Here is a 16,412-nt window from a genome sequence, read left to right on the forward strand (position 1 = left end):
GCACCAGCGGGCAGATGAAGCAAATAACAGCCCCTTCTCATACTCATGTTCGCCGTGCGTATGTGTAAACCTAACTGACAATGCCCAGCGTGTCATGGCCAAACAAACAGCGAAGCATGTGAGGAGCTTCAGTATCTGCTCACACTCGCCCAAAAAGTGGCACATCATTAATTTGTAAAACGTTACTGGAGAATGTGCCGAAGCAAATCTGATCCAGGATCGCTCCCACTAACAAGGATGTGAAGCTAACCTGGTGATTTATCTTGGTGCCATATACAACAGGGCACCTTAAAGTCTTGGTGTCTTAATGAGCTGGAGCTGGAGTGGAACAGGTCAGAAACATATTTAGTTATTTATCGCTGAAGGCAACCCTCTGTGTGTGGAATTACCTCAAACACCATGGATCAAATATGTTGCTTCATCAAGAAATGCTGGTACTAAACTCGACCGATTCAAAGAGCTGATTCAGATTCGAAGAACCCGAACTGTGGAGAAAATAAGAAACTTTGTAGCATGTCATAATTTTCCCCAAGCCACATATATGTCATTAAATTCAGAAAATACAAATGTGTTTTAACCTGCAGTTTAGTTCAGCGCAACTAACTGCGTGCTGGGCATACTGCTGTTACATTACTCACTTGAGAGACCAGTCTGGGTCTGTTTGCTGTGTTTTGATCCATATCTAAGTGCAGCAGCCGGCCTATAAAAGCATTTCCATCCAGTGTCCAGTGGCGTGGCGGCTGTCGGTCTGCTCTGGGTAAGTAGCTAGTCAAAGGCTGGGTCACCACTAGGTTTTCATTAGAGCGCTAATTCAAAGCGGCCCACATAGAGTGTCAGGAGTGTCCCTGACTGTTGTTGGCACTCCTTATAACACACCCTAATGAGCAGCTGCTGGGAAACTTGTGGTTAGCTGCATATATGGAGCTGCTGGGTCAGAGAAGACGGAGAGAAAGTCTCTGCTCAAAGGCCTGAATTAGCCCCATGAATCACTTTCCTTTGCATTTGCTTCTTAATCACACTACCTGTTGAGTATCATGATTGATGGGGCTGCGGTTTATCCCGCGGAGTTTGAGCATGTGGCCGTCGTCCGTTCTCAGAGGACAGCTTGGTAACATGCGAGCTGGACACTGTTAGTGTGCTGTTAAATGTATTTTAAGCATCTTTTTGCCTCTGTAATTAGTCAGGAGAGATGTAGGTGTATGAATCCAGGCCTGCAGCATTAACCTGTTTTTACACCAACTGGCCAGTATACATAAAAATAAATTCACTGCGCTTGATCCAGGCAGCACGTGGCTTCAGCTGCACATGCCATCTCTGCTGATATACTGTACGTGGCATGTGTGTCTCCAGCCGCATTAATGTGTGATGTCCTTTACACGGGAGCGTGTGTTAAGCCCGGCTTTTCACAGCGCATCAGGATGATCTCCGGTAGATTTTAATGAGCTTTCCCACTAATGTGGGTTCAGTCTTCCAACTGGACAGCTTTCTAAGGATCGTGCACAGCAAGGATTCATACAGGGATTTTAAATGTTTTTATATGTGCAGCTCATTATTATTAGTCGCATTTTCACATATACTGTCAGTGTGCTATGATATGCCAGTACTATAGATGATGAACGTGGGCGTCTGATTCTGAATATTCTGACCCCTGTAGCCGTTTCCAAAGGCCTGATGGCGTTTGTGTTTATCTTCACATTGTGTTGTTCTGGAGACTGAAAGAATTTGCTTGATAGAACATTTTTTGGTCACTCTAAAAAATTAAAGCACAGAAGTAGACTGCGCCCAGCGCCAGTGCCTGTTTCAGGGTCGAGCCCCTACGCTCTGCCGATGGGGATAAGGGCAGCTCCATGTAAGGTCACACTCATCGCCACATAATTAAGGTGGTTTTATTTATGGGTAGGATAAATAACAACAAGGTTTGGAACATTCTCGCTTTTCTCTGATGGAAAAATAATTTAAAGGTAGTTGCGTTTGCTATGAAATGCTTGTAGTAAGACCTAGAAGCATTAGATTTTGGAAAATGCGTCTGTCCAGTGTGAATTATTTGTAGCAACAATTCCTAAATTGTTGCTCCTAAAATAAACTAATTGAATCCAAACTTATAAATGTGGTGTTTCCTCGGCATAGGACACAAAACAGGTGCTCTGCATTATTGTGTGGTTAATAAACGTGTATTAGGGACACTCAGTTTAGAAGGATCTCATAAATGATTTGTTTTATAACAGCACTTGTGGCTGAGCCTTCACATGAACATAAAAAGTGTGTGGAGGTGAAAGTGCACAGAGAAGGTACAGAGAGTAGAATCACTGCTGTGAGAGAATGCACCGAGGTCAGCGGAGGATGGCCAGCAGGCTGCTTCAAGCTGCCGGGGAGGCAGTAGTAACTGAAGTAACTAATGGTCACAACCAAGATATGTAGAGGAGCATCTCTGAATGCACAACACGTTGAAGACCACATCAGGTACCACTCCTGTCTGCTAAGAACAGGAAATTGACAGCTCACCCAAACTGGAAAAATGTTGCCTTGTCTGGTGAGTCTTAAATGTGTTTGGACATTCAAAAATCATCCTGCCTCATATCTGCAGTGATGATTGTGTGTATATGGGCCGGGATCTGTGAGGAATGTTTCCAGCAGCTTGTTGAATCTATTCCATGATGAATTAAGGCACTTCTGAAGGTAACAGTGAATCCAAGCCAGTTCTGGCAAGATGCACCTAATAAAGAGTCTTTTGTTCACTGACAGTATGAAATCACCATTACAAGCTAGCACTAACCCGACTTTGCTCCATAATGATGACGTGAAGTAATTTTCACATAGGTTTCACACAGTTAGCATATGCACATGTGTATAAGTGTGTGTGTGACACTGTTGGGGGTTGGAATGTGACGTGAGAGCACTAATCAGAGGCAGCTGCAGCTAATGGTGAGATTAAAGTTAAAACACAAAAACAATCAGCTAGGATAAGTATACTATGGCTATGGGTTACTGCCCCCATCCCAGCCTCCCAGGGGGAAAGAGGGATGGATGGATAGAAGGATGGATGAGACTCTACCCAGTCTGGCTGGCACAGAGCCTCTGATTAAAAGCTCCTTTGTATTCTCTTTGATCCCCTCCTCTCAGTGGTGTGTCTCATCTCACCATAACAGGCACATGACACACACTGACACACTGCCAGTCGGGGCCTCAGGAAGTGCTCTGTACATGCAGTTGTGTTCGTGAGGACATTTCTCCTTCACAGTACATAAGAGCACGGACAAAGGCAGAAAATGACACGCGTGTTAGTCGGTCATGTTGGGAAACTGAAAACTTATTCTTCATTTCCAGTTAATACTTGTACAGCTGCTGTTATTGTGTATATATTTATTTAGATTTAGATTTCTTCATACATTCTTATATAGTTCTATATTGTGTATTGTGTATTTTGTTGTACAGTTATTTTATTTTCAACTTTAATTTATATATTTTATCTTATTCTTCCCAGTTAAATTTACCCTTCATTCTAATTTGTGTTGTACAGTTATTTCATTTTTAACCTTAATTTATATTTTATTCCTCCCTAGTTAAATTTACCCTTTTTAATTTTTCATATTTATTTCCTATCTTATTCATAGCCTTTTCCTTTTTTGTTCTCTTTAGGTCACGAGCAGTTGTCCAAGCATTTCACTACATATCGTACTGTGTATGACTGTGTACGTGACAAATAAAATTTGAATTTGAATTTGAACTTACAGAGTTCTTGACGTTGGGGTAACTGATTAACGTAAACTCTTCAAAGTCCACAGTCTGGATCTTTTTTGCCAATTTCAGCAGATGGTGTTTAATTTCCATGGAGATAATTGTATCCTGGCAATAACAACATTGTACTCAAATACATCTGACAGGGAAAGTAGCACGAGCGGTCAACTGAAAAGATGGGTTTCAAACCTGCAGATTAGTCAGACTTATACAAAGGTGACCAGCAAAATAAAGGTGTGTGTTGTACTTGATGTAGCTGCTATCCCAAACAGCAGAGGTGATCTGCTAAATTTAACTAATACCAGCTAAATAGTAAAAAACTAGAAAATCCCATTAACTTGTAGAGGAAGTGATGTGCAAGTGTGAAAAGATGTGAGGACTTTTCACAACCGCTAAAATATTTGTGTGCTGAGAGAGCAGATTTAGTCTGTGTGAATAAAAATGAAAGTCTGCATGTGTTTGTGTGAGAGTGTAAGAGGATTAGGCCTGTTCACAGCCGAGGGTTTCGGACCGTTCCCTCTGTACGGCTGATGAGGCATTAACTTGCTGCTGTTTTGTTATGTGTCTGTCGGATTGTGTTGAGGACAAATTTCCAAAAAGTACTACATTTTCCTCCTTTAACACTGCCGAGAACCCCCATCCCCGCACTCATCCAACTCCAGCCTGGAAAACCTCCACGTTATCCCCAACTGTGGCATACGCTTCTGCTTTACTGACTGCTTTTTCATATCCATGTTTTGAGTTAACATTTTCTTTCGAAGACTGGCCCCCGATGTCATCCTGAGCATGGCTTCAGTCCCAGGAGCCTTACAGTCATCATTTGTGCCTACGTGGTTTAGATTCCACATGAGCTGAGTTTTCTTGGTTAAGAAGATTTAGTTTTTCTCACCTCCAGTGGTTAAACTACTATCTCAGAGCTTTCTTCTTCTCAGGATGATCCTGCTGTAACCCAAGAATCCCATCTGCTGCGCGCTTTCAAATATTTTGCATTGAAAGTGACATTTTTATAGATAAGCCGCTATGATCAGCCACTCTTTAAAAGCCTATACCAGTCAAACCTCGTGGTAGTTTCCGTTTCTTCACTGGCCTCACTCCAGAGCAGCTTTATCTACACATCACATCAGACAAAACCACCTTGTAAATAATCATATTACTTTACCTTGTGACATCAGTCCCAGAGGAAAAGATCCCCGACGTTAGAGCGCTCGGGGATTGTGTTGGGGGCGTGAGGGGTTAAGACTTGTTGAATAGCTGGTGGGCGTCACACAATGAGGTGGATTAGGCAGCACTAGAAAAGGCCTTTAGGGCTTTACTGGGGTGTTCAGCAGCTTACATCGCCTTCAATAACACTGCAGCACAGATCCAGCTGGGTAACTGAGGCTAGCCTGTAGGGTAAGAGCCTGGAAGTATTGATCAGCAGTGTGGAAAGAATGGAGGAAAAATAAAATTAGCAGAGCTTTTTGGATTTACAGGAAGAATTCAACTATGGAAATGCTGGTAGGGTGAAAAAATAAAAGTAAACTGTGATGTATGCTGCGATATTGTGCGTTCATGTGTCAGACAGAAAGTGTGTATTAAAAGGAGATTGGCCTTTTAAACCAATATCAATGTAACCATCCCAGCGTCACCAGTTTCTCCTCTTAAAATCTTAAAATCTTAACTTCAGTGTTATTGGCACTGCAGTGCTGATGTCTCGGTGAATGCAGCGCCGTTTTCCCAGATACTAATTAAATCACCAGTACCATGTTATCTGAACCCAGAACAGTGTAAACCAGCAGTTCTCATCTCTGCCTGGAATTACTGCAGCATTTCTGCCCAGCGTTGGGAAATTAAAGAGGAAGGGGTTGGGAGAGGCTGGGATCTCGCCACAGTGTGGCACATTGCATGTTAGCTGGGATAATAACAGTTGCGGTTTGTCTTAGGTTTCCTGAGCTAAAGTAAGAAGCTTCCACTTCCTGCAAAGCCACCATGACAAAGACAGCATCCACATTAGCTCCTGAACATCTGCAGGACACAGGGACACATTAAACTGTGGTTTCATGTCACTGCGCTATGAATTTGAACTCAGTCTTAAGCAAATTAGGATTTTTGTTCATCCCGAGGTCAGTAGCGTTTTCTGCAGTTAGTTTCAAACGGCTGGAGGATTCGGAGCGTTACGTTCTGGCCCAGGAAAAACTCGGAGTGACAACAGTTTCAGATCACAGCAGCGCCTATAAACAGCTGTATTTACCTTTATTTTCACTCTGGTTGAGAACATTGTGTCACTAACACAAGAATGACCGAAACACATCTCGTACCTACCAGCACTCCTTTCTGTTCATACTGAAGGCCATTCTGGAGAGGACTCGGAGTTTGAAAGTGTCAACATGTCTGTTACAGTTAGAATAACAAGTCACTGCACAGGAGTAAAGAAGCAATAATTTACTAAACCAAAAGAATAGTTATTAAATATAACGCTTTGCAGTTTGATCCTCGTTGAGTCGTCGAGTCCTTCTTTCTCTTGCCAATGTGATGTTTCGTGTCGCTGAGTGTCTGTCGGATGAGAACATTTGATCGTCTCTAGTCTACAGCCTGAGCCGTGAGCATGCGCACGTCTCCTGTAAATGCATTATCAAATCCTGCTCTCGGTTTGTCGATGCTCCGTCGCAGATGCGCAGTGCAGTGTGTTTGCAGGGCGGCGACCGGTGTCAGCAGAGCGTCCGGGAAGCAACAGCAGATTAAACGCAGCTAGAAGCCTGATGGATGTCACTGCACACTGCATGCATCGCAGTCTTAATACTGCGTTGCCGCTTTTGCGCACGCCATCCCATCCACATATCTATGGATATGTTTTACAGCATTTAATAACAGTAATAAGTTCCTTATGGAGGGATTTTTACCAAAGTAGCTCGGTCATTCCACAGTGAAGGACGCTGAAGGGCTGGGAGGGGGGCAGCCATGCGACATGTCAGAAATATGCCCTGTGTCACCCAGAGAGTTGAGTCCCAGAATAACTGATGTCCACTCATACTGTGGGTTATTCCCACAGATGTGGATTTCATCTGTCTGACACAAAAGCAGGTTCGTAGTGGTCTCATGAGTAATCGCGGTGGAGCAATAAGAAGGGAAACTCCTGGAACCTCTGTGCTGCCTGAAAATCCCTTTTTGACTCTGTAAAGTGAAGCTGTTGAAGTCCAATGTTTCGTGCTGTTACACTCACATCTGCTCTAATGTTTAGACTTGATCGTGTATGTTATTGTGTCTTGCTAAAATACTTTGAAAATAATTAGAAGTAGATTTTGTAATATTATGATACAATCCATAGACCACCAACCAAAGTACCTCCATCTGCTGAGCAGACACGGTACGAACTCACAATGTGTTTGATGTGTGAATTTAGCCCTCAGTCAGCCATCATTTAGCATGTTGGTCATCAACAATGTGAGAATTCCCGATGTAGATTATCAAAACATTTTCTTTTAAGGGAAAACTCTCAGTGCTTGCCCTGAAATGTTGGTAATAATCCCATTAAACATGAAAACTTGATGGAAGCCCAACTACAAGAACTACAGTAGGTTAAAGTTGAACCACGACAGTAGCCTGTGCTCTGTGGCGGGAGCATTCAGAAAGATTGATAAGGGCCGTTTAGCTTGTGCAGTCATAAAAGGGAAAATTAAATATGCAAAGAAGCGATATGTTTGTAATACACCGGTGGAATTAAAAAGGTGTTTTCCTGTTGCTTCATAACTGCAAATGCAATCAACGTTTTGAGTAAACAGCGTCCTATAGCCGGGGTGTGGCGATGCCGTCAGGAGGGTTTTCACTTGGACACAAATGAAGCAGCGTGAACGCTCTTCCTCAGGACCTGAGCAGCATCTCAGCCCAGCTTAGTGAAGTCTTGTCACTTGACATTTTTCAGTAAAAACTTTCTCTGAGATGCTGTCGGTAGATTTTATTTACTCATTCTCAGCTGGTGTATTCCTGAAAGAGGGCTGCACCTCCGGTGGTTCTGAATAAACCACAAGGAGACTGAGGTGGCACACGAAGGTCTAGTTATTGATTAGCCAGTTTGTCTGCTGGCTCTAACTCTACGTTCTCTCGTTCTGTCTCACTGTCCCCGCAGAGCTGCAGAGGGAGGGAAGCATCGAGACCCTCAGCAACAGCTCAGGTTCCACCAGCGGCAGCATCCCACGCAACTTCGAGGGCTACCGCTCGCCGCTGCCCACCAACGAGAGCCAGCCGCTCAGCCTCTTCCCCACCAACTTCCCCTAGGACACCTCGTCGCTGGCATCCGTCCCACCCTGCTCTGCCTGCCCGTCCACCATCGTACACTCACGCACCGATGCGGTGTATTGAGTCCAAATCAAAAGATTTGTGTTTCTATGGTCAGCATGCGTTTTGTTTTTTGTTTCGTTTCTTCTCGTCTCAGACGGCTGCTCGCCAATCAGCTGCGGCCGCCACTGGTCATTCATTTCTGGGGTTGAATTTTCAAGCTGCTGAAAATTGTGCCAATTTCCACTCAATTCAAATCTGATCATTTTAATTCCCAAATCATTCCAAAAACACTGATTTGTTGTTTACCCTCGAATTGTGCTCATGTCTGGGTGGAAACACCTGGACTCGTTTATTGCAGACTTTTGGAAACTTGTTCATTTAAAGGGTAGCAGCTGTTTTGAGCAGCTGCTTAGAAGGAAGCTAAATAAAGAACAGATAAAATACAGTTTAATATTTTGATATGTCTGCTGTCAGGGAGAAACGTCCACTATTTTCAACATTAGAGCGTAACCCTGCTCGTTACCTCGTTGCTTCGTCACCTGCTGCTCGCTCAGCTGCCGTCGTTCTCAGTGTGTGTTTTTGAAGGTTAGGTGCGCCCATTGTCTGAATGAAGCGTAGGAGACGGGAGTGCTGACAGAGGAAAAAAAGGAAATGTTTATTCCAGGCAGCGACGTGCGGGAGCTCCTTCTCCCCGTGTAAGAGCGTCGCTGCCTCCCGCTCAGTGTTTTAGATTAAATTTGCTCCTTTCATGCCTTTGATTTTCATGTAATCATATTTGACAAAGGGTGCAGTAACAAGATGACACTATTACTGCTTTGCTGGAGTAATTCAGATGTTTACAGTGTAATCGAGATGTTTCTGAAATCATTTGGATATATTCCCCACTCCGCCTTTCCAGATAGTAAATTTTAATTGAGCGCAGTAACGGAGGCTTGTGTAGTCGTCACGCCGAATTTTGTACATTAACAATTTTTGACCAAAATCTTTTTCCTATTCAAGATCTTTCAAATCTATATTTTCCTGTTTTTTTTCTTTGCCTGCAGAAATAAAGAGTTTGTCTGACAGTTTGTTCAAAGTGAAAATAACTGCACTGTTAACGTCTCCCAAGAAAATGCTCGAAATGTCATTTGCAGTGCTACATGTGGACTGCCTGCATGTCCGATGTGCTTTCTCAGACACTGAATGGACAGTAAAAAAAAGAAAAACATCATTATTATTCTTGTTGTTGGATTTGTGAAACATTGACTTCTTTCCCTGCGTTCATGCAAGAAAAAAAAAACAAAGTGAAGAAAATGAAACCGTCTTTTGTCCTCACTCTGATTGCTCCTAATGTTCCCATTTCAACCACAGCGGTGACCATCAGCGCACAGTACCACTGCTAATTAGTGCCATATTTTTTTAACAGGCAGTAAAGGGTGGTTAAAGGACGCTTTATGGGCAACTCGTGCTCTTTGTTCTGAGAGAGAAGTGAGAGTTTGTTTCTCTGTTAATCAGCAAAACTTCTAATTCTAAAAACAAACCTGAGGACAGTTAAACTGAATGACATTAGATTAACAGTGTGTGCTTCATGTGCCACGATTGATCTCATTCCCAACACCGTGAGCTGCAGTGGAAGCTTCCCAGCCTTGAAGAGAAAAGACGCGTAACCATCAACAGCTCGTGCCATACCCTCGTGTATATTTCAAAAGGAAAATGGCTACAGCACGAGTTCGTGAGCAGACTGAATGGATAAATGTGAACCTTTGTGTGTTTGTTTAGGCTGATGTGCAAGATTCCATTACAAACAAAGCTGGGAGGATGTGCCACTTCACCAGAGGAACTTCAGCATTATGCAACATAAACTGAAAAGACACAGCAGTTTGCAAATGAAAGTCATTTTATTTTATCATGTTTTTGCAAACACTTTACATTATGAAATATCTTCAGAGGTGCACATTTTAATACAGAGGAAGTGTCCGTCACCACCACAGACACATGTGAAGTGTAACAAAAGTTCCACACGCACCAAAATCCCTAAAATGTTTTAAATGTAAACAATTATTGATTTCTAACAAGTGGGCAGTGACGTGGGAGTGCAAGGAAAGAAATTCTGAATCACTGAACTTGAGCAGCTCTGTTTACATGAACTCAGAGGAACATGTGTGCTGTTACTGAGCTCCTAAATCTGCTCCCTCATTTCAGTCAGTGAAGATGACACAGTTGGCTCCCTGACATATAAACTGCTCAAACTTTGAAATTTCTTGATTCTGACCAGAGCTCCTGCTTGGAAATGTGTGATTAGAGAAGAAAACTTGTGAATATTCAGCAGGACTGTGACAGTATTAACTAATCGGGTCAGCAGCCGGCAGCAGAATATAAGAAGAGTCCTGCAGGTTTTTGGTGAGATCAGTGTCCAGCTCCACTGAACAGTTTCCCAGAATCATCCCGGCATCGTTATGGTCATCAGAGATGTTGTTAGTTTGTTATTCTTTAGGCCAAGTGCCAACAATTGATGCGGTTGCACAACTGTGCACCACTTTCCATTTAGGGTTATCAATAAACTTGCTTGTTGCCAGCTGCAGTTCAAAATATAATTTTCAGAATAAAGAGCAAGAGGTCTGCTGGCCTTCTCTGAAGTGTGCAATGTTCCTCGCAGCTCACAGTTTCACTCTTGGAGGAAGGCCTGTTACACAGCGAGTGTGCGCAGTAACAAGCTCCCTTCTAGGCAAAGCATTGGGCCGCGAGTTCTGTTGCTACTCAGCAGCTTTTCCCAAGTTTGTGTTGCGCACAAGGCAAATTAGATTTGAACCCATGACCGTCTCTCTGCTTGAGTTTTTACCACCACGAACTCCCAGCTGGCTTCAGCATTTCACTTCAGCTACAAACCAACACAGTGCTGTTCTTTCGTGTATGGCTGTGCAGTTGGAGAGTGTAAATTGGCTCCCGACGGTGACTCTAAATTACAAATCAACTGTTCGGGAATTCAGTATTGGCGTGGATTCTACGTCCTCAATAAAAACGAACTCGACTAGTTTTTTAAACGATACACACTGAATTTTGCGTTAAGACGGGACTTAAAGAGACGTGGATTCAAAACACACATGCATGCAGAGCTGTAGAGAGGGCTGTAAACGCACATTCTGCAGAGTATTATTTTTATTTCTTTTCTAAATATGTTTTTGGAGACATTCAGTAAGCGCTCCATTTAGCTGCACAGGGTTGAAAAAAAGTGCGCGGTGGACTGAGCAGAGGAAGACTCCGCTCACACTGAAACATCCAGGCTGTGCTTTAGGGACGAAAATGAGATGTTTTTATGTTTAAAGTTTCGTTCTTGTTTTTTCTTTTTTTGTTCTTATTTTGACTGAATTCCGTGATGTTAAAAATACACCGGAGCTGTTTCCGAAGTATTGTGGAGAAAACAGGCTTCTGATTTTAACTAGTGTGCAACAAGTGATTAATTCGGGCCCATCAAACCATATGTTAGAACCCTGATGCTGAACAGCGCAGCTGTGTGAAACCTCGTTTTCTGGCTTAGATCTAATAATTTCTGTCAGCTGGATAAATATTAGAAAATTCAAATGAAGCAACGCTGAAATGAAACTGTGTGAAAAGTCTGGACTCGGTGTTCCTGCGGGCTCCTGTCGTGCCACCCTTTGAGACCAGCGTCACGCTGTGACAGCGTCACTGCGGGACCGCAGGAGGGACAGCAGTGCCATCCATTCAGAACTTTTCAGGTTCGTTTCATTCAGACCGAGTCATTCATATGCAGTGCGTGTGATCAGACGTGACGTGTCTCTGTTGCGTAATTCGATCTTTCAAGAGGTTAAAAAAAAACGATATTTCGGATATCTGTCGTTCAGGCGTGATTTTAATTTACTGCAGCTTCGCTGTTTCTGTCGCGTTTTAAGTGATTTTCAGGCTGTTTTAACGTTTTCATTCTCCAGGTGTTTTCATAAGAATCGAAATAAGAATAAAGCGTATTTGTTTAAACTTCCCTGCCCTGGGTGAGAGGTTTTCTGTGGGCTATTTAGTGGATGTCCTGATGTTTTGCGGTACCGGGTTCCTGAAAGCAGAGGCCTGCAGGTACAGCCTCTCCTCTTCCTCCGCTCCTCTGCTGCTGATCCTTAATATGATTCAATGTTCCCGGCGCTGCAGCTGCTAATTTAATCTCTCCATGCTGTCAACACATCTGCAAAACACACAAAAGATTATTTTGCTGTTTAAAAAATGCTCCTCGATTTAGATGAAATGGTAATAAATGCTGTCAGCTGGATGATGTTAAATACCCGAATGTTTGCTGATTAGGATGAATTTAGACCTGCTGTTCCGAACCACAAGCATGCACATAAACAGAGTGGAATCTCCTTCTTGGATTTATTTGGTAAAACTGCGCGCAAAAAAGAGACTTTATTGTAGTTTTTAAAAACAAAAATACAAATATAAGTTGAGCGATTGTTTGCTCGATGTGCCAAACAAATGTTTGTTTGTTTGTTTGTTTGATTTAAAAAACTACAAATAATACATGGAACTTCCTAAATGTTTAGATTTGAGCGGATGAATCTAATAATAATACAATAAGCTTAAAGAAAAAAAACATAAATGTGGATTTTGCAGTCACCTTGTTTGTCGGAAAGATTCGTAAAACATCAAATGCAGGTTTAAGAGGATCGCTGTAAATAAGGATGAACTTGCTTTGACAAACATTTGTGCGCATGCACGAGTACAGTAAAAATAATTTGTGTCCGTTCGGGTTCAATCCAGAAGAATCCAGCCAGCAGAGCTAATTATTGGGCCTCGGGGTAACACTGTGTACCTTTCAAGGATAACGTGCAGACATACTGCACCGTATGTGCGCCGTTACTTCTCGATTTTCAGGAGCAATATCAGGAGATTCCAGCGGAATAACAAACACAGTTTAGGTGCAAATATTATTATTACTTTTTTTTTTATCTTAAACTTTAATATTTGACTATTTACTTCGGGAAATCTAAATTATTTCTCACATCCGCCCCCCGGATATCCGCGAGAAATTTCCTCTATAAAGTAGTAACCCGACAACAACAGAAGCCCGTTTTAATTCATAGTTTATTTCATATTTATCTATTTTTTCTACCTGAGAATAACAGCAACAGGTGATGTCATCATTTGGATTTCCTGTATCCGCGTCTTTTTTCATTTCTGGACAAAGTCAGACACGTACATGAGCGCAGCGCGCCGTGCACCTGTGGCGCCACCCAAACATCTCCTGTCCGTGACGCAGTGACCAGCAGCATCAGAACTGAGATGGCTGAAATGAGCAGGGGGATTAAATGTACTGAAACGGAAAGACTTCAGATTTCTGTGAGGCTGTCTGCTGCGTGACGCCTGTAGCTGTGACAGCTCTGTCACCCTCCTCTGGCTCCCTCGGGTCACCATAGCGCCCTCACCTGGCGTTCCACCTGTCAGTCAGACGCACCTCAACCCCTCTATTCAACATCGTGGACGCAGATGAGATGAGAAGGGAGCAAGGAAAATAAAAGGCTTCAGCCCTGGATGTGAGTGGCTGTAGTTCATGACTGAACATGTATAAGGTGCGACATTTTTATTTCATCATTATTATTATTATTTTAATAGCATATCTGTGATGCATCCGGTAATATTCAGAGCCAAAAACAAACACGCAAACCTCTTTTTCGATGCATTGTTCCAAATAATATGTGTGCGGGAGTGTTTGAGTTTGGGAGGGCTTAAGGAAACATTTTCCTTTTGCTACAAGTGAGAAGTGGTATGTTTCATTTAGCAAAGGCAGCCGGAGAGGAGCAGGAGGAGGAGGAGGAGGAAAGCTGCTGGTAGTTACAGGAGGAGGAGAGAGAAGGAGGAGCGGGAGAAGAGAAAGGAAGGAGGAGGAGGAGAGGGCCGCTGGTCGCCGGGTTTCCATGTGACAAGGGGAAATATGAGGGACTTTGACAGGTCTTAAACGGTCTGGCGCCAAGGCCTCAGTCTAGCCGCTAAATATAGCCTGAGAGATGATGCAGGGAGATGGGAGGAGAAGATGGAGAGATGAAAGGAGAAAAGGAACAATGCGGAGGAAAGGAAGAAAATAACAATACTCGATTATAGACGAATATGGCGCAAAAACCGTCCCGTTATGTTGTAATTAGAGCGTCTTTGGCCCGGATCGCTGACACAGGGGCAAAATGACCGGGACGGAAGGCGCATTTTACGCACAGTTGTATTGTCTTGTATTGAACGGACGAATAAAGGACACAGAAAAACCTCAGTCAACTTCCTACTGTATGGAAAGCGTCCTGCAAGTAGTTAATTCACGGTAAATACGAGCCTGCAGCTTGAAGTGTGACAAGCAGCTCCAAAGGTCTCTGATTTAAGCCTCCAAACGTCCTCATCTAGGCTCGTTTCTGACAACTATGTGACCTTATTTTTTTTATTATTTATTTTAAAAACATACATTTTCAGACAACAGAAATTGAAGACAAAACCAGATAATTTGCTCATTTTTTGGCGCATTTTTTCTTCGCAGACGCTTCATATCCACATCCCCAGCTGACAAACACATGCCCAAAGAACAAGTCTAAGGAGCATATTTACTGTCTGCTTCCATTAATCCACAACACACAGGACGCGTTAATCTATCAGGCCGATGCCCCTTCCACGTAGAGCTCCCAGCAGCCTGGAGCTCTGCTGCCTTGACTTAATGACTTTTAAATCGCGCTTGATGGAGATTTCTGTACCGTTGAAGGCACAGAACAAATAAATGGTGACTAATTTGTAAAAGCATTGTTGATACAATTATCCCGTTGAGCATTCCAACAGAAAAACCGTTATCCACCTCCATATGTTGCTAATCTGTTTTCATTTGTGTCACAGTAAAGCCCAGTGAGCAGCTCCCAAAGTCTCCTACGTCTTCAAAAAATAAAAAAGCAGCTTTAGGGACGAGTCAGCTGTTAGATACACACCACAACAACACCCATCTTAATTATTTTCAGTCTGAAACAGCTCTTCTTAACCTTGACACTCTCTGTGCTGCTGATGTGTGTGCCGTGCGGGAGCGCATGACGCTTCGGGGATGTGTGTGGGATCCACTGGGCTCGTGGAAACGGCTTCATTCAGGTGTATGAGCCCCGTTCACCGGAGCTACTCTCTCTCTGGCCTGCTGACTCTGTTACGCATGGCTGTATGATGGGAGCCGAGCAACAAGTGTGTAACACAGAGATGTGCAGACATCCCATGCTCTTAAATCACATGACATGCTGTATCTGACACACAAGCCGAATCGTGGTGTCGGTTTGGAGACATCAAATCGTTTTGTTTACACTTTTCTTTTCTGTTTGTCTTTTTTGTTTTGAGGCCGAACGGATTACTTGGTAGTTTAGAAGCATTTCGTCTTTTGATTATTTCATTTTATTTATTCTATTATTTGTTTGTTTGTTTTGATGTTTAGATTTGTTATTGAAGACATTTAGATGGCTACTAAGAATTTTGTGCGGGTGTCAGCGGAAGCCACAGAGGCGGCTAAGTTCCAGGGGTTCATCGGAAATGCGCAGTTGTCGCTGACACACTTATTCAGAGGGATTAACACTTTTTGTTTCAGTTTTTGTCCAAGTGACGCCTGCGGCCCACTCGCGATCGTCCCAGCCCGGAGAGGGCAGCTGTTTATCCAAAACGAGGAGGCGGGGGGGTGGGGGACTCAGATCCGACACTGAGTCATGACCGAGGCAGGACAGTGGAGCAGAGCCGCAGATGAGGCTTCGCTTCACAGCACTTGAGGGTAAATCTAAAGAGACAGGAGATTGTTCTTACTGCGGCGCATCAGCCGACCGGCGCCGAGCGACTCTCTAACAAACCGAGTCCGAGTTCACTGGATTCTGCCGAAGGAGCTCCGCAGAGCAGAGTGCTGGGAGGCTGGTGCCCCACACCACCACCACCCCCTCCTGGCTCCTGGAGTCCCGCACTGCTCTTGGTTTGACAAAATAAAACCTGTCGGAGATTACACGCCACCACGGCCTGCCCCAAACTCAGACTGAGCTCTAAATCATCTCGTCGCTGTTTGATATCGGAGTTAAAAAATATTTTTAAAAAAATAAAAAATAAAGTAATCCCTCCGACAGCCAGCAGCACCGCAACAGCAGGAATAAAGCAGCGACACAATAATAACAAGTTCAAATACATGCAGTAAACTTCATCTGAAGCCAAACAAGGAAGAGTTGGTATCGAAGTGAGCACTCACCGCTTTTTTCTCCCTCATTTTTCTCGCAAAATTCACGCATCATTATTCATCGGGCTTCCTCTGTTTTTGCTCCACGCAGCATCAGAGTTGGTCTTTTCCAGCCCGCTTTACTCTGCCGCCGCCTCCCCGTCAGCCCCACCAGGAACACGCACAGATACGCGGCTCCCGCCCGGGGAAATCGAGCCTGTTTGAGTCTCGATTCAGTATACACACGGTTAAC

At 43.5% G+C, this 16,412-nt stretch overlaps 1 protein-coding gene and 1 long non-coding RNA gene across 2 annotated transcripts in view; one reads left to right on the forward strand and one right to left on the reverse strand.

Annotated features, from left to right (window-relative positions):
• Positions 1–9,287, forward strand: part of bcas3 (BCAS3 microtubule associated cell migration factor) — a 319,739-nt gene extending 310,452 nt beyond the window's left edge. Inside the window, exon 24 of the mRNA XM_082502293.1 lies at positions 7,838–9,287. Coding sequence (XP_082358419.1) covers positions 7,838–7,986 — 149 coding nt within the window. The 3' untranslated portion in view covers positions 7,987–9,287. The remainder of the gene's footprint in view (positions 1–7,837) is intronic.
• A 560-nt stretch (positions 9,288–9,847) lies between these two features.
• On the reverse strand, positions 9,848–16,307 carry LOC309687376. The gene is made up of 2 exons (XR_014270729.1): positions 16,193–16,307; positions 9,848–12,157 (listed from the first exon to the last, which is right to left on the reverse strand). It is a non-coding gene; the product is annotated as an uncharacterized lncRNA (long non-coding RNA).
• Between the last annotated feature and the right edge of the window lie 105 nt (positions 16,308–16,412).

The sequence above is a fragment of the Aulonocara stuartgranti genome (genome assembly GCF_965226115.1).
Source record: "Aulonocara stuartgranti genome assembly, chromosome: 14".
In the NCBI taxonomy this organism is placed as follows: domain Eukaryota; kingdom Metazoa; phylum Chordata; class Actinopteri; order Cichliformes; family Cichlidae; genus Aulonocara; species Aulonocara stuartgranti.